The sequence below is a fragment of the Magallana gigas genome, chromosome 8, assembly GCF_963853765.1.
Source record: "Magallana gigas chromosome 8, xbMagGiga1.1, whole genome shotgun sequence".
In the NCBI taxonomy this organism is placed as follows: Eukaryota; Metazoa; Mollusca; class Bivalvia; order Ostreida; family Ostreidae; genus Magallana; species Magallana gigas.
The window spans coordinates 2,261,726-2,280,599 of record NC_088860.1 but is presented as its reverse complement, the minus strand read 5'-3'; the positions used below and the strand labels follow the sequence as shown (position 1 = coordinate 2,280,599).

The 18,874-nt window shown below is 39.1% G+C and overlaps 2 protein-coding genes across 2 annotated transcripts; one reads left to right on the top strand and one right to left on the bottom strand.

The window, feature by feature from the left end:
- Positions 1-907: 907 nt before the first annotated feature.
- Positions 908-6,305, top strand: LOC105344279 (zinc finger and BTB domain-containing protein 24). The gene is made up of 9 exons (XM_066068778.1): positions 908-977; positions 1,828-2,053; positions 2,353-2,486; positions 2,740-2,799; positions 2,914-3,579; positions 3,736-3,858; positions 4,046-4,297; positions 4,545-4,628; positions 4,776-6,305. The coding sequence occupies exons 1-9, from the start codon at positions 950-952 to the stop codon at positions 5,879-5,881; spliced, it is 2,679 nt and encodes an 892-aa protein (XP_065924850.1). The 5' UTR covers positions 908-949; the 3' UTR covers positions 5,882-6,305.
- LOC105344280 (MAM domain-containing glycosylphosphatidylinositol anchor protein 1) lies at positions 5,991-17,580 on the bottom strand. Its single transcript, XM_011452017.4, has 5 exons — positions 16,364-17,580; positions 11,189-11,347; positions 9,583-9,734; positions 6,979-7,092; positions 5,991-6,674 (listed from the first exon to the last, which is right to left on the bottom strand). The coding sequence occupies exons 1-5, from the start codon at positions 17,214-17,216 to the stop codon at positions 6,456-6,458; spliced, it is 1,497 nt and encodes a 498-aa protein (XP_011450319.3). The 5' UTR covers positions 17,217-17,580; the 3' UTR covers positions 5,991-6,455.
- Between the last annotated feature and the right edge of the window lie 1,294 nt (positions 17,581-18,874).

Here is an 18,874-nt window from a genome sequence, read left to right as displayed (position 1 = left end):
AAATAATGACCATAAAAAGGTCCACAGGCGCTGGAAACATATTTTGTTATTTGATAAAACTTAACATGGACACTTACCTAGTCTTGGATATCCACCAACGGTTCACCTGTCACCTCAGCAACAGACCGGGGTCATTTTAACGGTCAATTTCCCGCATTACACAGTGAGATTGGTATATATTTCACAGGAATATAGTTTGTTCAACATTTGTAAAATAATCATCCTCGTTACCTCAGACTGTACATTACTCCCTAAAATTCACTAATCCGACACAAATTATTTCGTCTTAAAAACTATGAAAACTTCTTAAATACACGTCAGTATATGTTTAACTTTCTGTCCAAAATTTGCCAGAGTCATACAATGAACTATAAAATAAATGCAAGCTTTGGAGCCGAATCAGAGGGGAAAATAATTGCTACAATTATTTCAGCGTTCACAAAAAGCACGGACTGAGTGGCCTCGACATTTGGAATTTATACTACTTCTAATTAACTTCATGGAGTGACTATAGAAACGGGGAATAGGCTAAATTGGACAACTTCTAAATGTGACACTCCTTTTATTTCTCTCTGCTAAGCGATGGGAGAGAGAGAGAGAGAGAGAGAGAGAGAGAGAGAGAGAGAGAGAGAGAGAGAGAGAGAGAACTCAGTAACATCTGATAATAAAATGAAAATGATGGAATTTCGTATTAAACCATGGTCGGATCTAGAGGGAGAGTCTTGTGCCTTTTAAATTTAAAATTCAAGAGTAAATGCGAAAATAAGCCCCGGATACCTTCTTTCATTTAATCAACTTTTCTTTCTTTAAATTCTTTTCTATTGGGGTATTTGTTATCAGAGGTGCTTTGCACTCTCTCATCACCCCCCCCCCCCATTGAAAAATTTCAAATTTTCGCGCCAAAACCATAATCTTCATCCGGGTTTTCGGCAAGGCTCCTTCTATCAAAATGGCTGCCGCTTGTGACATTTCGCAAGGTGAATATTTCTACCTATTCAATAGCTGGTTTACTTTTTGTATTTCTTATGTAAAGATACTTGAAATTTAAACGACATAGAAGTTTTAATCATGCACACATTATCCTTAATTCCGGTTATCACCAATTTACGCACCTTTGACAAATTGTTAAGTGTATGGGAGGCCCACGCCTCTCAGTTTTTGATCTAAGGGGGTTTATTGGTCAAACAGACGACCAAATCCCTTATTAGAAGTTGAAATGTAGACATCATGTTTCGTCCACGTTCCAAATTTCAGTTTGATTGTTGATAGGACTCGAGGTGAAGAGTACACCAGTACATGTGACATATCCCAACATGTTTCATCATACATGGAACATACATAATCAAGTTTAACAGGTTGGGACCAAACTCCCAATTGGGATATATAATAGCCCAAATGGGATATGAATTTAAATTGCAAAAAATAAACAATTTTTATTTTAAAATTTTTGATATAAATCCGCACTAATGTGAATCAAATGCACCAACTTTTGGCTGTACTGAGGGATCAATATCCAGCTACAGAAAAAGTTGTTTACCAAAAGTTGTTGTATTTCATCTATTCAGATTCTTATGCGGATTTATATCAAAAAGTTTAAAATTAAAAAAAAATTGGTCCCAACCTGTGTAAGTTAAATCTGGTACCTTTATGACAACACAGAACAGGGTGGTTTACAGGATACATTAACTAACTAATCACTTATGTACACCAGTAACTTGAAATGAATATCCACGATAGTCAGGAATCACAAAAAACTTTAAAATTTTTAATGTAAAAAATAATTCTGGTGAATTTTAAAAAGAAATTGACAACATATATTATTTTTAGATCAAGTAGCAGATGATTCGACCAGTGTTAATGACGTCTCCTCAGAAGTATGGACCGTTCCGAATAATGAAGTCCACAGCCATGACAATCAGGGCCAGTCCCCAACTGAAGTTCATGTGGTGGTGTCTGTTCAGCCCGAGGAGAAGAAGCCGCAGCGGGCGGCATACGAAGAGAGACGGTCAGGAAGAATCCCCACCAGGAAAAGAAGTGTTCCCTTCAAGTTCAGGTGCCAAAAAAATTTCTTTCAGGCCGGGCTTAGATATAAATTGTTTGTTTCAAATTTATAGGTATACATGCATCTTCAAAATGCATTAAAAACCCCAATTTTTTGAATATTGCTTAGGAGTTCTGACAACATCATGTTTTTTGAAAGTTGATATTATTTAAATATTTCATGATCATAATATGGTGATTTGATGATTTAACTTTAGAATGGTTGAGATTCTACTTGACTTTGTAAAGCTAAAATACCAGAAGATAAGTGCTGTGCTGTAGATGTTTAAAGGAAACTTTTGTAATTGACAGGGATTACAGGAATCCAGACCTGGTGAATGAGGAGAATGAAGGGGAGGAGGCGGAGGAGAAATTTACACCTGAGGAGGAGTTCCGAAACGTGTCCCTGGTGAAACGACCTGCCACATCCTCCACGCGAAAAAGAGGCAAGTTCAGTTCTCTAGCAAAGAATAAAAGATTGAAATTAACGCCAGTATCATTAAATCTCACTGGAATTACTGACTTCATCTTTTCCTTATGGTATTGAAAGTAAAATTGTTATTTATGTCAAATTCTGCCACAAAAACTTTTCTCTGTGTTAAGCTAAGTTAATGTGCATAAAATCAATATAAATATCAATCAAACAAAATTAAATTGGGATATATAAATACATCATTACGAAAATATTATGTTCTCCAGGTCGGCCAAGAAAACTTCCCCAGTATGAAGTGCCCATGACACAAGAAGTTATCACTTTAGGTAAGGATTAGCTTTCTCTCCTCTTGGAAATCTTCAAAAGTATAAAATAGATGTCTTTTTCATTAAATCTTCCTGTTAAGTGGCACAAGTAAGACTGTGTTATTTATGATACAGATGCTAATACAGCCAATAGCCTGGGGGTAGGGAATGAGGAAGTCAGTATAGTGATCATCCAGCAGGGGACTGAAGGAGGGGACATAGTTCTACAGACCGGGGGAGGACAGGTGCTTTCTGGCTCCGTGGAGACCAATCAGATTCAGAGTATACCTCAACAGCAGACCACTACAGACCAGTCCACAAACCTACCTCAACAGCACCTCGTGGAACAAACCTCAACCCTGACACAACAAACCTCAACTCTGACTCAACAAACCTCAACCTTGACGCAACAAGCCTCAACTCTGACTCAACATGTGGTTGACTCGGCGGGTGATAAGGAACAGAGTGAGGCAGGAGGTTCTTTCGAAAACCAAAGTCAGGGGGAGGTAATTGATGAGACGCTAGCTGTGAAATCAGAAAATATTGATTCAATGGAGGAGGATGAAATAGAGGAAAGTGGAAGTGTGGAATCTCAGGAGGGGGAAGAGGAGAAAAGTCGCATGACCCAGGAGGGGGAGGAGGAATCCCAGATTGTTAATTCTCAGGATGAGTCTGAAATCCAAAAATCTCAAAAACCACAAACTGTCTACCTCAATAAAAAACCAAGACGGTCAGGAAAGAAAAATAACATAGTTGTGGTTTATTCCTGTGGAGTCTGCATGAAAAAGTTCTCCTCAAAAGGTATTTATACAAGTAATTCATATCTTGTGATCAGAACAGAATATAAATTTTCTTAAACCTCTTGTATGGATCTTATGAAGCTTGTAAAGTGAGTATGTTTGTTGATTAATGAATGCACTCTAATGTGAATTTTTGGTACCAATATTATTGTTGCAGGCAATTTAAAAACACACATGAAGATACATTTGGGAGAAAAACCCTTCCACTGTAACGTTGAAAATTGTCCAAAGTCATTTCGAAGTAACGAAGCCTTACGGCGACACAAAATGTCACATTTAGGTAAGTAGATGTACGAATTGATCTAAAACATTAATAGTATTGTAAATCAGACTGTTGCATTCTAACTCCTTTTATTTAATATTACATGTATTTGTGATGGATTTGCAAATACAAAAGACTTAATGTACAGACTAATGTCTATTGCAAAGGAAGGTAACTATTATTTCATGATTGCATTCTCTTACAGGTATCAAGCCCTTTGAGTGCAGTTTTTGTAACAACAAATTTTCCAGTAATGTCAGTTTACAGGAGCACATGTCGCGACACACCGACTCCAAACCTCATCAGTGTCACATCTGTCTGCGGAACTTCCGACAGATCAGCTGTTTACGGCGTCACCTAATCACACACTCCTCAGAGACGCCGTTCTCCTGTCAAATCTGTGGACGGAAGTTCTCCCAAAACATGTACCTCCGGTCCCACATGAAAATGCACACAGGTTAGAAACTTGAACCGAAAAAGCAGTTTTAGTTTTTTAATTCAAAAATTTCTCATAGTCTTGTAATCAACAAGTATGTGTGAAATAATTTTTATTTAAGTTGTCTGTTTTTTGTGAAATGAAGTAAATTTGTATTTTGTATAATCACATACTGTACACATATATATTTGAAACTTCTTTAGAGTTTGTAAAAAAGAGAAAAGTAAATTGAAATATAATGTGTGCATTTTATTTTTTTTTTATGAAGGAGAAAGACCGTTCAAGTGTAAGCTGTGTGACAAGGCTTTTGCCCATCAGTCTGATCTCAACCGACACAAAATAGTTCACTCAGGTAAATTGGCTACCAGTATGCTTATTTGTCAGAAGCTGATACACATTACCTTTATTTTTTTATATTGATTCACTATGAATTCAGTCACTAACATAGATTAGACAGTGACAGGATAGATAACTCTTATTTCATTGACTTGATTTACAGGAGAGAAACCCTACGAGTGTGAAGTCTGCGGAACACGGTTCAGTGATCCGTCCAGTAAACGGCGCCACGAACGAGAGCACGTGGGAACCAAGCCGTATGTGTGTCAGCTCTGTTACGAGTCATTTAAAAGGGCGGGGCAGTTAAAGGCCCATCTTAGTAGGAAACATCTTCATCAGAAGGATGATGTACAGGTGATCCGGACTAGTACTGGGGCCCTACAGTTTGTGTTCCCGAATGCTGACCAATGTATCACCCAGCAGGACATCGCCTCCTCCATGTCCGGCGATCACCCATCCATGGTGAAGCAGAAGAAAATAGTCAAGTTAATCCAAGACCTCAACTCCTCCATACAGAATGTCCCCATTAACCCACCTCCTCACGATTACTCTGCCACCGAGTCTCCCTCAGGACTTGACGGGGACAGACAGGAGGAGATGTCTGTGGAGTCTGTGATCAGTGAGGCCCTGGACAAGAACCAGGGTCTGATGTCTCAGGGTGGGGACCAGAGGGTACAGACACTGCCCGTGTCGACGTTCGACGGTTCCCAGATGTCAGAGTCCACGGTGGTGACAATAGCGGAGGTCCTGGATAACGGCCAAATCCAGACGATCCAGACGGACGACTGTGTGCCGGTTGAGTACCTCCACATCATAGAGGAGCTGGCACCTGAATCTCTGGAACAACAGGTGGTGGAGGTCCACTATCAGGATTCGGAACACCAGGGGGAGCTCCACACTGAGCAGGGAATCCCCAAACCCCTGGAGGATCCCCCCACCGTCACCCCATCAGCATCTGACCAGACCTCAGACACCGCTGCGGTGGATTATGCCAGTAACCCCGACTTCAGCAGCCAGGCGTACTATAACTGGTTGTGCAGCTTCACAGAGCTGTGTAAAGTCATGCCCATGCCGCTGGACGTATCCCTTTTCCAGAAAATCAGCCAGGTCCACAAACATTTGTCTGACGTCATGGCAACACCCTCAGGTGTCGTGGCAGACAAGGAGAATTTCAAGACACTCATGAACATCTCTAAAGAACTGAACACCATCATTAATGAGCACTTGTTTTACGTCATGCAGAATCTGGATGCCATGGATGAGAAGTAGTGACCAGTTTTTGAGTTTACTCTTCATTGCTGCTATCGTTGTATTTGATCAGGTTTTGTTAAGAAATTATGTGTCTGATATTTAAATCTGTGGCAATCAAACTGACTCATTCTCCAGAAACTATAATTTATTTTGTAGTTATGTAATCATTATACATTTGTTATTTGTTTTAACGTGTTAAAATTGGATTAAACACAATTGAAAAAGAAATGGAAATTGTCATACATTTGTAAATTTCTTACATTATACACGATTATTCTCAGGAAGAGCATATCTTTGAGATGAGTTTATTACAGAGATCAGGAGGCCATTGCAGCCTGCAATAAGTATACACACATACATGCTTTAATACAATGAATTCACCGGTGTAACATTGATATGAACAACGGCAGCTAGTCTTATAAAAATGAGCCACTAGCTGTCAGACCCAATCATTTTACCGCTGATATCTTGCCAGCAGCCAGTCAATTCTGTCTTCGAACAAATTCAACACCATGCAACAAGCAGGGTCGGTCTTCTTATTTTTCTCATGTATATATTTTAACGAGTCTTGGAAGACACTAGATTTCAACTACTAACTATCACTATTATCATTTCTCCGTCGTCGGAGCATTTTCCGGAACTTCTTGAACTTTTGGAGTCTCCGGAGCTGGGCGCTGCGTTCCAGGGTCACGTTGGAATGGACGGAGACCGGGATGACGGAATCTGACCCACAACGGCCGTCACTGACCGAGATGTCGTCAATGGCGATGTCTCCCAGGTAACTCCCCGTCATTGTGGCCTCAAACACCAGCTGGAACACAGGGAACACAGAAATGTTAGCTACAGGTGTATCGAGGAACTCAAATTCTTTAAAAATGAACATTGTTTCATTCCCAGGACGTTTTATTCCCAGAACTTAAGAACATATATAACCTTTACAAAATAATCTCTTAGTTCACAATATCAAGGTTTTGTGATTACAGCACTGACATTGTGAAGATGCAATATATCGAAAAGGGTGGTTTTCTGGCTAAACTTAACAAAAATTATATAACACGTTTTCAACTGCTATAATTATCAAAAAAATTATTAGATATTTTTGCTGAGAGGACTACCTGAAACCCGGCCCTGGCTAGCTTTTTGGGGATGTCTAGTAACGCCTGAATCCACACGTTTCCTTGGTTACCGTATGCTCTCCACGCTGCTTCAATTACGTCACCGGACCGAGTCTAGAAAAAAAGAAGACTATTTTGATAAACTTAGTTAAACACAAAACTTTATTCGCAACAATTATTTTATGGAGTGTAATTTCATTTTTCTTTTCTCTCTCTCATTTTTTCTCTCAAACATCGCTGACATTTGTATATTCAAATTGAGCGTAATTATCTGACTCCTGAAGACGTACCAGTCTACTTTGGTATACACAACAAGCTTCCCTATCTGACGCCAGTATACATGTAACAGTCTTTGAAGTTGTCTACCAAGGAAAAGACATTAAGCGTTCTTATCTAATGCCTGTAAATGTGTCAATGTCATGACCCCGTTTACCTAGACATTGAGCGCCTAGCTGTAAACTATATGATATCGAGAATCGCTAACTATGATATATACATGCATTATATTGAGCGCCCCTCTATCTGATTCCCGTTAATACCTTTGTATTACTATAGAGCGTCCCTTTCTGACGCCTGCATACATCTGTCAGTGTATGACCCTGCTTACTTTGGTGTTATTATTCGGCGTCTCTTTTTGAAGCCCTTCAAACTATACGTGTGTCTGACATCGCCTACCTTGGTATAGAAACTAAAAGTCGTGACGCCTGAATACATTTGTCAGTGTGAGTTGGTATAGACATTGAGCGTCCCTATCTGACGCATGTACGTACATTCGTATAAACATTAAGCGTTCATATCTATACGTGTGTCTGACATCACCTACCTTGGCATAAAAACTGAACGTTGTGTCAGTGTCATATTAGACCTACTTTGGTATAGACATTGAGCGTCCCTATCTGACGCCCGTGCATACCTTTGTATAGACATTGAGCGTCCCTATCTGACGCCCGTACATACCTTGGTATAGACATTGAGTCTCCCTATCTGACGCCTTTCATACCTTGGTATAGAAACTGAAAGTCGTGACGCTTGTATACATTTGTCAATGTCAAACTAGACTTACCTTGATATAAACATTGAGTGTCCCTGTACGACGCCCGTACATACCTTGGTATAGACATTGAGCGTCCCTATCTGACGCCTGTATATACCTTGGCATAGACATTGAGCGTCACTATCTGACTCCCGTACATACTTTGGTATAGACATTGAGTGTCCCTATCTGACGCCCGTACATACGTTGGTATAGACATTGAGCGTCCCTATCTGACTCCCGTATATACCTTGGTATAGACATTGAGCGTCCCTATCTGACGCCCGTACATACCTTGGTATAGACATTGAGCGTCCCTATCGGACGCCCGTACATACCTTGGTATAGACATTGAGCGTCCCTATCGGACGCCCGTACCTACCTTTGTATAGACATTGAGCGTCCCTATCTGACGCCTGTATATACCTTGGTATAGACATTGAGCGTCCCTATTTGACGCCCGTACATACCTTTGTATAGACATTGAGCGTCCCTATCTGACGCCCGTACCTACCTTGGTATAGACATTGAGCGTCCTTATCTGACGCCTGTATATACCTTGGTATAGATTTTGAACGTCCCTGTCTGACGCCCGTACATACCTTGGTATAGATTTTGAACGTCCCTGTCTGACGCCCGTACATACCTTGGTATAGACATTGAGCGTCCCTATCTGACGCCCGTACCTACCTTGGTATGGACATTGAGCGTCCCCTATCTGACGCCCGTACCTACCTTGGTATAGACATTGAGCGTCCCTATCTGACGCCTGTATATACCTTGGTATAGACATTGAGCGTCCCTATCTGACGCCTGTATATACCTTGGTATAGACATTGAGCGTCCCTATCTGACGCCCGTACCTACCTTGGTATAGACATTGAGCGTCCCTATCTGACGCCCGTACATACTTTGGTATAGACATTGAGCGTCCCTATCTGACGCCCGTACATACTTTGGTATAGACATTGAGCGTCCCTATCTGACGCCCGTACATACCTTGGTATAGACATTGAGCGTCCCTATCTGACGCCTGTATATACCTTGGTATAGACATTGAGCGTCCCTATCTGACGCCTTTATATACCTTGGTATAGACATTGAGCGTCCCTATCTGACGCCCGTGCATACCTTGGTATAGACATTGAGCGTCCTTGTCTGACGCATGTACATACCTTGGTATAGACATTGAGCGTCCCTATCTGACGCCCGTACATACCTTTGTATAGACATTGAGCGTCCCTGTCTGACGCCCGTGCATACCTTGGTATAGACATTGAGCGTCCCTATCTGACGCCCGTGCATACCTTGGTATAGACATTGAGCATCCCTATCTGACGCCCGTACATACCTTTATATAGACATTAAGCGTCCATGTCTGAAGCCCGTACATACCTTTGTATAGACATTGAGCGTCCCTGTCTGACGCACGTACATACCTTGGTATAGACATTGAGCGTCCCTGTCTGACGCCCGTACCTACCTTTGTATAGACATTGAGCGTCCCTATCTGACGCCTGTATATACCTTGGTACAGACATTGAGCGTCCCTGTCTGACGCCCGTACCTACCTTGGTATAGACATTGAGCGTCCCTATCTGACGCCCGTACATGTGGTAGTAGAATCCCAGACACAGCTGGTCCAGACTCTGGTAGAATGGTGAGTACATCACCGCACGCTCGTTGTTACCCCGACCGGAAGCCTCTACATACAGGAAGTGACCTACAAGCACGAACATTGGATTACTATGGGCTGTTTTAGCAGTTCAGGGGCGCGTAAACATTTAGGAATTCGCAGGCGTGTTCAATAGAGCAGGTGCTTGCAAGCGCTTGCTAAAATTTGTTTTACATGGATAGGAAATTTTGGTGAGCGTTCGCGAGCACCAACTTTGCTGAACAGGCACATGTAGTATCGTTGCCCTCGTGTTCAAGAAAATCACTCGAAAACAGCTTTGGATCGCAAAATAGCATCATGTAAAACATGAACCAGTCTGATCAGTGTGGGGGGGGGGGGGTCCTTTTTTTAAGAGTAAAAATCAGAGTAGAGGAAAATATAGAAGAAATGCATTACTTGTCGGTTACCTGGGAAAAAATAACAGCATTAATGATAATAGGACTTCTAGCTTAAAGAACCTGAGTAAAACTAAACAACGAAACACATTTAGGACACGTTCAAATTATTATAACACAGCATACATAACATAAGAAGTCTAAAAATTGGATGGGTCATTCCCTTAGAACACATTAAATGAAATAAGAGTACATGTAGAACAACTATTATGTGAAAGGATTTTAGAAATGGTAATAACAGTCATTAGATGAAGCCGATTTCAACGACATCAATGATATTAAGAAGTCAGAATGCCAGAGAACAGTTTGTTAAACTGTTATTTGGGGATACAAAAATACAGCTTTAGGTCAAGTCCATTATCGTGACGTGTAGAACACACCATTAACCGGATTCTGGAGACAAGCACACCTTTGTTTTTGAAAGCACAAAATTGCCCTGGTCTTGCTCTCACTAAAATAAACGTCGTCCTATACTCAAGTAGGTCAGAAATAAAAGGCTTTTTGAAAATGTTACTGAATCAGTTTGTCTGTGGACGGTACGACAGTAGGGCCCAGAGATTGCCTGTCCACAGACAGTTAGAGGGATCGGGTTCCCGGGAGAGTGAACTCGTCACATCCGAGAGTTGGGGGGCAGGTTACACAACCAGACTTTTATGTGGTGTCAAAAACTCGATACTCGGGTGAGCTTTAACAGAATCCTCAGGAAAACTCCCCACTTGCTTTATCTATATACCACAAAGCACCATTTATATTTACGTAGCGCATGCACTGGAAACATATGCATGCATTCGGCAAAAGATTAAACTAACGCATTGTTTGTAAGATTTTGGACGGAGTTCCTAATACATGTATTACATTTTCTAAAGAAAACTTTTATTGATATTTTTTGAAGAACTTAATAATTTTAAAATATTGTGTAGCGTTTTTAGCGGGAGACTAATTTGGCGGATTGAGACTTCAGATAAGTCATATACAAAAGACGGGATGGGGATTGGAAACAATGGAATTTCAGACCGCGGACACAGACTAAATAAAAAAAATTCGTTTTTCAAAAACTATGAATTACTCCATATTCATCTGACAACAATAGATCTCCACATTTCTTACCAGCCCCCTTTGCCCGGCACGTGTGGTCCCCCGAGGGTCCGGTGTTACTGGACGGAGTCTCCCCCTTGCTTCTCGTCCAATCAAATTGGTCCTTCTCCGTTTCCTGGGTGAAACCACACATGTCGTCGTTCTCAAACCCACAAAACGACTGCGTCTTTGCTGAAATCAAAATATCAGTAATTTTATTTTAAAGGTGAAAATAGCTGCATTCTAATAAAATAATAAGTAGGAGATCACTCTTATTTTAACATAAAAACCCTAGATTTCTGATTTTTTAATAATAGAAAATGTTTCTAACATACGACTTCCAAAAATATCTAAACTGTTTGTGACACTTAAAATCTCACAAGGTTTAAATAAGTTTTCCTGAAAAACAATGTTTCAGAATATATTGCATCGAATTTATCGATTATTTTGAAGAACTAAGTGTTGTCAGCGGTATTGATTTGTGCTTAGGTCCAAACACTGTTTCACTTTCGGTTTGCTCGAGTTAGTGCATAGGAGAGTTGATTAAAATTAACTCCCAAAAATCTTTTGTAAGACTGCTTAATAAGTCTGTTTACATTTTTTGAATGGGCAAATTAACAGATGCTCTGCTGAGACAAAACCGAGCTCATTGGTTATTTTTTGAATCCCACTGATTAGTTTTGTTTCTATCCAGAACTGGCCTTCATGCCACGTTCAGACAGCTGTTAGAGAGTGAAGAATGTCTGATTCCTGTAACATGCTTTGACGCAAGGATCAGAGTTAAACTGCTCCATGTTAACAGTTTGTAACACGGCTAATCTCATGCTCAGATCAACTACACAGACACATCGTATCAAGAATTAAATTCATTACTGAGTTATGGGAATAGGTCTATCCTAAATCAAGTTCAGATAACCGATAAAAGAAAAACAGTTTGAACTGCATGTCAGATAGGATCTGTGTTACAGAATAACATGCCTGGCATGTACTCTATTCTACCAGAACCTGACATTCTCAATCTTAATATAAAATTCGAGGTTAACTAGCTCCAGGTTGCAGCATGTTTTATAATTTTCCCTCTGTAAGAACTTATCAGCCATGGATGATATTGGGGGTAAAGGAAGGGGGGTGTCTATGATATCATAATACATGTACAATAATAGTAGGATCTAGCTCCTCAGGACAGAGCATAGATAATTTACATACAATGATAACTAGGACGTTAAATAATCATCCAGATATAATGGGTGAGAATTTTATGTGTATGAATATTTTGATGCGGTAGGTAATATAAGACCGAGGACTCCAGACGCCCAGGTGTGAACTGACAATAGATTTTACTTGATGCACAAGACATAAATAATACAACACGTAATATATCGCCTTATTGTAGAAAGTGTATACATTTTTTTTTTCGCACACCATCAAACGTATGCATCTACTTACACTGTACGTAATAGCTTTAACAGACTGGTTACTCGGTAACTATGTAGAAGAAAATTGGTTATATAATTATTAGATAATTTTTAGGTGACTGGTACTGTTAATTAGTCGAATAATAGGTAAATGAGAAATTCCCCTCATTATCATTTTTATGTCTCCGGAGCATTGTATTGTTTATAACCAAGAACCATACAATTCATAGGTTTAACATATATACATAAGTAAAGTGAACAAACATATGTAGACATTTAAAAAAACCCCAAAAAAACCACCACATCATAATCTTGTATTAGACTGCATGTGCACATAGCACTGTGCAAAATGTACATGACAAAAATTAACAGGACAATGAAGAGTATATTCTCAAAACAAAAACAATAATTATAATTTTATCGTAATTTTGAGCATTTATATAGGTATTTTCCTAAATTGCACAACTCAGAAATGCGAGGGATAACTTTGCTCTATATAAAAAAAACCCAGCAACTGGTGTGATCACATCTAAAACAGGGACTGATTCCAGACAGAGTCGGTCTAAGTGTTAACGTTTAAACTTTGTGTGACAAACACATTTTTCTAGATTTGAAAAAAAAACCCCAAACATTTTTATGGAGAAAGTAATGTGTTTGAATAGCTGAAATGTCCCAAAGTAGATTTAATTCATCGCTTCCGTCATCTAAAATTTGAATAAAAAAACCTCATTTTCTCTCATTGCAACAAAACTTTAATTTTTGGTTCTTAATCTACTTAATATATATATAACCAGATTCCAGCCAGGCCATTGCTACTTGCTGTTGCTCGTTTTGCTTTATTAGAGTACTGACGCACTATAAAACCGAGGCACGGGTACTTATACAAAAAACAAAACTACAAAGCAAGTTATCATTAATATATTTATCATATCTACATTCCTTTTGCCACAAAATGTTATTAAATGTCATATCTTACAGATCTTGACTGGGGAAAAACCTGCTGTTTGTGATTCGGTAAATGAAAGCAACATGGGACCCTTCACACCATTCTCCCAAAAAATCTCGAGAGACTACGTCACAATCAGATCAGGTCACATGATAAATTCCACAGATGAGAAGTGCAAAAACTTTGATACACATTTCATGAATTTTAATTTTATGAATGTAATACAGCATAGAAAAAATGATGGGTTTCTAGTGTTGAGGTAAACGCGTATGAAAATATATCACTCCATCTTGTGATGTATTAAATTGTGATTAATTCAGGAATGTAATGCATTATTAGCTATCAGATTTCGACCTGGCTGGGTATGTGTAAGAAATGATGTGGGTTTGCAGATTAGACTGGTTGAATGGGTACAGCTAGAATTTACATGTTACTTAAGTATGCTAAAAACTTTAATAAACTGAAATAAAATGATATAAGAAGGGGTGAAAACCGAGAGAATCAACCATGGGATTTGACGATGTAAAAACTTAAATGTTTTAATGCATTGGAAAAATCTTCAATGTTTTGTTACATGTATATATACTCATTTCTTTTTTTCAGAGAATGTTGACGTTTCATTTGTAAAAGATTTTGTTTAAGAATTTTAGGCACGTTCAACGAACGACTATAAAAATAACCAACCGTATTGAAAATAAAATGATATATACAAGTTTGTAAATTAAATTGTTCAGAAAGCTGTTAAGAAGCTCATTAGTATTATGCAATTCAAGAGACTCTTCTCTCCAATACAGTTAGGTGTAATCAGAATCTATCCCGACAACCCCATCATTTATCACCAGCAGATTCCTTCTTAAAAAAAAAATCAATCGCTCCTTCCACCTGTTTTCTACTTAGCAGGGGTGAAGTTTTGCCATTTTTTATTTGACTCCGGCTCGTAAAATATGTCGGCAGTTTCCAATGAGTGATGTTTATGCTTGGCTCTGGAAACCGGAATTTATCTGTCTTTGTGTTGAGTGGCTTGCTTTCATGTTCTGTGATTGCGTTTGACTGTTGTATGTCTAACTTCGACACTGATTACATAAGGTTAATGAGATGAACAAAAAGAGGACATTCTCTAATTGTAGAATTCATCAATTGGCACACTTAATCTCACCACATCTCTCGTGTCAAATTCAAAAGATAACCTACTAAGATAATGATAATAATATTTTTTCTACACACAAAAAAAAAGACAAACGTACATAATATGATAGAAAGGTGTTCCTCATTGAAAAGAATTTAACAATGCAACCTAAGCTATTGTGTTAAACCAGGCCTGATTTCAATGAAAAATCTCCCGCACACAATCGACCCGATGAGCCAGAAGCAAAAGAACCCGGTAAAGAGGACGCTGGTTATATAGACGCTTGATCTCCGGGAATTAAGCCCCTGTTTACAAACTATTAATTAAAGACGTGATGCGGCGATCTAATGTCTGTCAGGGTCTCGGGTGTAGGGGGAATGGATTCCAGAATGAACGACTGAACCTTCCACTCAGACGAACACGTCTCCCGCTGACGATGTTTTACCGCCAAAACGTCATCGCCTACTTACCGCGCTGCCAACCTAACAACCTTACACGTCACGCGGTCTGCGGTCCCAGGCAGCGGGGTCAGGGGAGGTTACTGGATGAATGACCTCTGATATACCGAAACCAAAGATACGAGGTACAGGTGGTTTAGGTCTACTCCAAAGTGTTCAGCTCTGAGCGCTGATACTAAATGTGCTCACCTATAGTTGCTCAGAGGTGCCGTCTTTGCCGTATTCGTAAGGGACAATTTGTTTCAGCCGTCAGCCGTTTGATCTCAGAAAACTTTTCTGCACTTGATTCTCACGAGAGCAGTTAGCAGTGAATTGACGATTGCAATCGGAGTAATGTTCTTGACATTTGTATTGAAGTTAAGACTTAATCGGAAGTCAGCGCGGTCGATCCTTTTGAAAAACATATACATATTTGACTTAAGAAGATCATTGCATCATTTATCATCTTTTGATATATTGAAAAATTGCGCAAGTACCTGTTAACAGATTGAAGAGAATGTTCATTTTGGCCTTAGATTTTCTGTACCCGTGGTGCGAGTTCACTAAATGCTTGTGCTATATAGATACGGGTGAAGTTCATAGCTAAGTTTCATTAAGTTACCCTAAATATTCTGTAAATGTATTTCCTATATTTCCGCGTCATTAAATATTAAATAAATATAGGATCTCTCATGATTTGCGATGGTATATGATTTTTATCCAACTCGTTGTGTGTTTTCTATCCCCGAGCCTTGGCGAGGGGATAGAAAACACACAACGAGGTAGATAAAAATCATATACCATCCCAAATCATGAGAGATTCTTTTTATCACATGTTTTACCAAGTATTTTGTTAATCCCAACTTTTTCTGAAAAATTGTGATTGTGAGCCGCACAACATATTATTTACAACACGTCAACAACGTTACGCATGGAAAAAAAGTTCCTTGAAGTTTAAGAGACAGACATTCATTTTCGAACATTTTTTTATGAATTCATGACAAATAACTGAAACAACATTAAATGTTTCAAATTTATATCTCAACACCCCTCAACTGAATTAATTATCTACTTTTTCATTCTAAGTCAATCAACCGTCTAAACCTTCGTAATGATTAACTATGACGTCACGTGGCGTAAGGACACACAGTGGAATATCAAAAATTTATTCCATGAGTGATATCCACCGTATATTGGGATAAACATGTGATAAAAAGGCATTATCCATCGTTATATACCAGCATTTTAATATTTTTAAAAACATTCTCTGACCACACTACTCACCAGTGATACATTCCATCAGGTCCAGATTGGCTCTCTCCAACTCGGTCTGTGTTTTGTTCAGAGTCCTCTCCAGCTTTGTGTGGTTGCCCTTCAGATTCTTGAAGGCTTTCAGGCTGTTGTTAAGCTTCCACTGGTACAGACCCAGCTCCTCCTTAAGGTTGGACTCGGACCGGACCAGTACGTAAAGCTGGTTCTCCAGCTGCAGGACCCGGGCGTCCGTGTAATTAACCTTCTCCATGGCCTGGGCCAACTGTTCAGATTTGAACTTGATTTGATTTTTTAAAACGTATCTTTCCTGTACCATTTCTCTGACTTGGTTCTCGGCTGCGATCACTTTCTGGCTGTTCTTGAATAGTTCGTCGTGGGCCTGCTGTAAGGCCACTGTCGTGTCATTCAGCCTGATCTCCATGTCCGTCACTTTATTGGCCTTAGCCTCGATTTCGTTCCTCAAATTTGTAAAATGGTTGTGAAGAGAAGAAAGTAGCCCTCCCTCCGCGGTTTGGACTCCTGGGAAAAAGTTCTCGATGTTGACCGGCCCCTCCAAAGCCTGACCAGAACTGAAGACCCCGTCACGTGCGGGGATGGAGGAGCGCAGCAGTTTCTGGATGGAGGCCTCCAGTTCACGGATCCGGTCCTCGTGGTTGACTTTGACGACGTTGAAGTCCCGCTGCATCCCGGCCACTGTGTAAGAGTCCTTCTGTATATTGGCATCTCCTTTCTGTAACGGCCTGTCACAGTTGTTGTTCGATAAGTACACATTGTAAGAACACTCTCCGTCACGTAGGACGCACTGATTTGATAACACAACAATACATTGTGTCAAAACGAAAACCACACGGATCCAAAATTCCATCTTAAATATATAACGATATAACAACCGAGATAAAGCGCCAATAAATTAATTAAATTATAACGACATAATATCTAAATGGATGCAGTAATGGATATCCTGAGAAGAAATCATCAAGCATGGCCGTGCTCCAATGACGGTCGTCCATCAATGATGACAGAGTCAGCACCCGTCCTCCCGTCCCTGTATCCCTCGCTGACACATTTTTTGTTTTGGTACACCGTCAGCAAGTGCGCGTCTTCTCCCTCCCGCCTGCTCTCGTGTACTCTTGCTACTTACCGCGCTACTAGCTCCAGAACGCTTAAATGGGAGAGAAGCCCCCGACTGTCTAGGTGTTGGGGCTGCTCCGTTGGTATTGCCTTTCATACACTCGGCTACTCGATACCTCGTCATTAAGGGTTCCGATGATCGCTCAGGTGTATATATTTTGAAATATTAGCCGATTTGGGATACAGAAAACATTAAAATATACGGTAGATCTGTCAGATAAGCCAGAGATAAGTAATAAACTTATATTTTGGTCCCTGTGTAAATTTTTGGTGATATTTATGATCCCGTTCCCCTCAGAATAAAAACGAAATAAAAAAAGGCGAACTTTTTTGAGACTCTTCTTTAAGCGTTACCTGGAGTTGTTAGCCACAGAAATTAACATTTTTGACATTCACAGTGCGCCGTTCCGATGACGGCAGTGGTAAAGGATTGAACCACGGAATTCTTTCTTTGAGAATTTAAATAACTCGATTAAAAAAATATTTTTAGAATTTTTACAAATATCTTTATCTAACTGAATAGATTATCGTCTTGATGAACATTCAGCGAGAGCTATTCATGCATACACATGTATGACGGTACAGAATATTAAACTCCTTACAGGTAATTCTATATTTTATCTATTTCGCAAACTTCCCGCATTTTCTTAATTCCCTTTTCTCGTTCTAAAGATCAATAATTAATTTACGTATGTACAAATAAAATATCTAACTTTGGAAGACAAGTATCGTATCTCCAAAGATTTTTCTGATCTATTGAAGTCTTAAGTATCCATAGGTACTTTCTCTCTAGATTAGTGCTTGATCAACCAATTTGTTCTTAAAAAGTATACTTTTATAGTAAAAAAATTGGGCAATATTAATTCACTTGTTTTCAATATTCATGTTTTTTAGTAAGCTCAGTTTATATAAATGTTCTTTTTTTTTCGTTTACCATGTCATGATATATTTTGTCAAACGTGAGTGAGTAAAATACCTTTTTCTTACAATTTTAATTTCATTTTGTTTAATAAGTGATTTTAAAAGTTTCAATCAAAAAAGTTTAAATAAAACAAATAAATTCATAATGAATAAATGTCTGTTTCTTTTATTAATGAATCGTGTTTAGAGAAAAAACCCGGATAATAAGCAGCAGAAAAAGATTTCATAAGAATATTGAATTTTTTTTTAGAAAAAGAAAAACTGGATTTACCGGTATATTTGAAATTTATTCAAATTTTGATTTAAAGAAACCCCACTGCCTAACGAAGGAAAATAAACAAGTTTAGTTTTACATTACCTGTCGATTTTTAAATATTTACGAGTATTTCTAAAAATTTTAACTTAGAGTAGGACGTACTTGTTGAATGTTGTTTTCCACACATTAAATCCATGTAATACATAATTATTTTT

Coding starts and splice junctions, on each gene's coding strand:
- LOC105344279 (XM_066068778.1), top strand. CDS start 950: ATGGCTGCCGCTTGTGACATTTCGCAAG. Junction 978..1,827: donor CGCTTGTGACATTTCGCAAG/GTGAATATTTCT, acceptor TATTATTTTTAG/ATCAAGTAGCAGATGATTCG. Junction 3,859..4,045: donor ACACAAAATGTCACATTTAG/GTAAGTAGATGT, acceptor ATTCTCTTACAG/GTATCAAGCCCTTTGAGTGC.
- LOC105344280 (XM_011452017.4), bottom strand. CDS start 17,216: ATGGAATTTTGGATCCGTGTGGTTTTCGTTTTGACACAATGTATTGTT. Junction 9,735..11,188: donor GTGCCGGGCAAAGGGGGCTG/GTAAGAAATGTG, acceptor TCGTGCTTGTAG/GTCACTTCCTGTATGTAGAG. Junction 6,675..6,978: donor TAGCCAGGGCCGGGTTTCAG/GTAGTCCTCTCA, acceptor CCTGTGTTCCAG/CTGGTGTTTGAGGCCACAAT.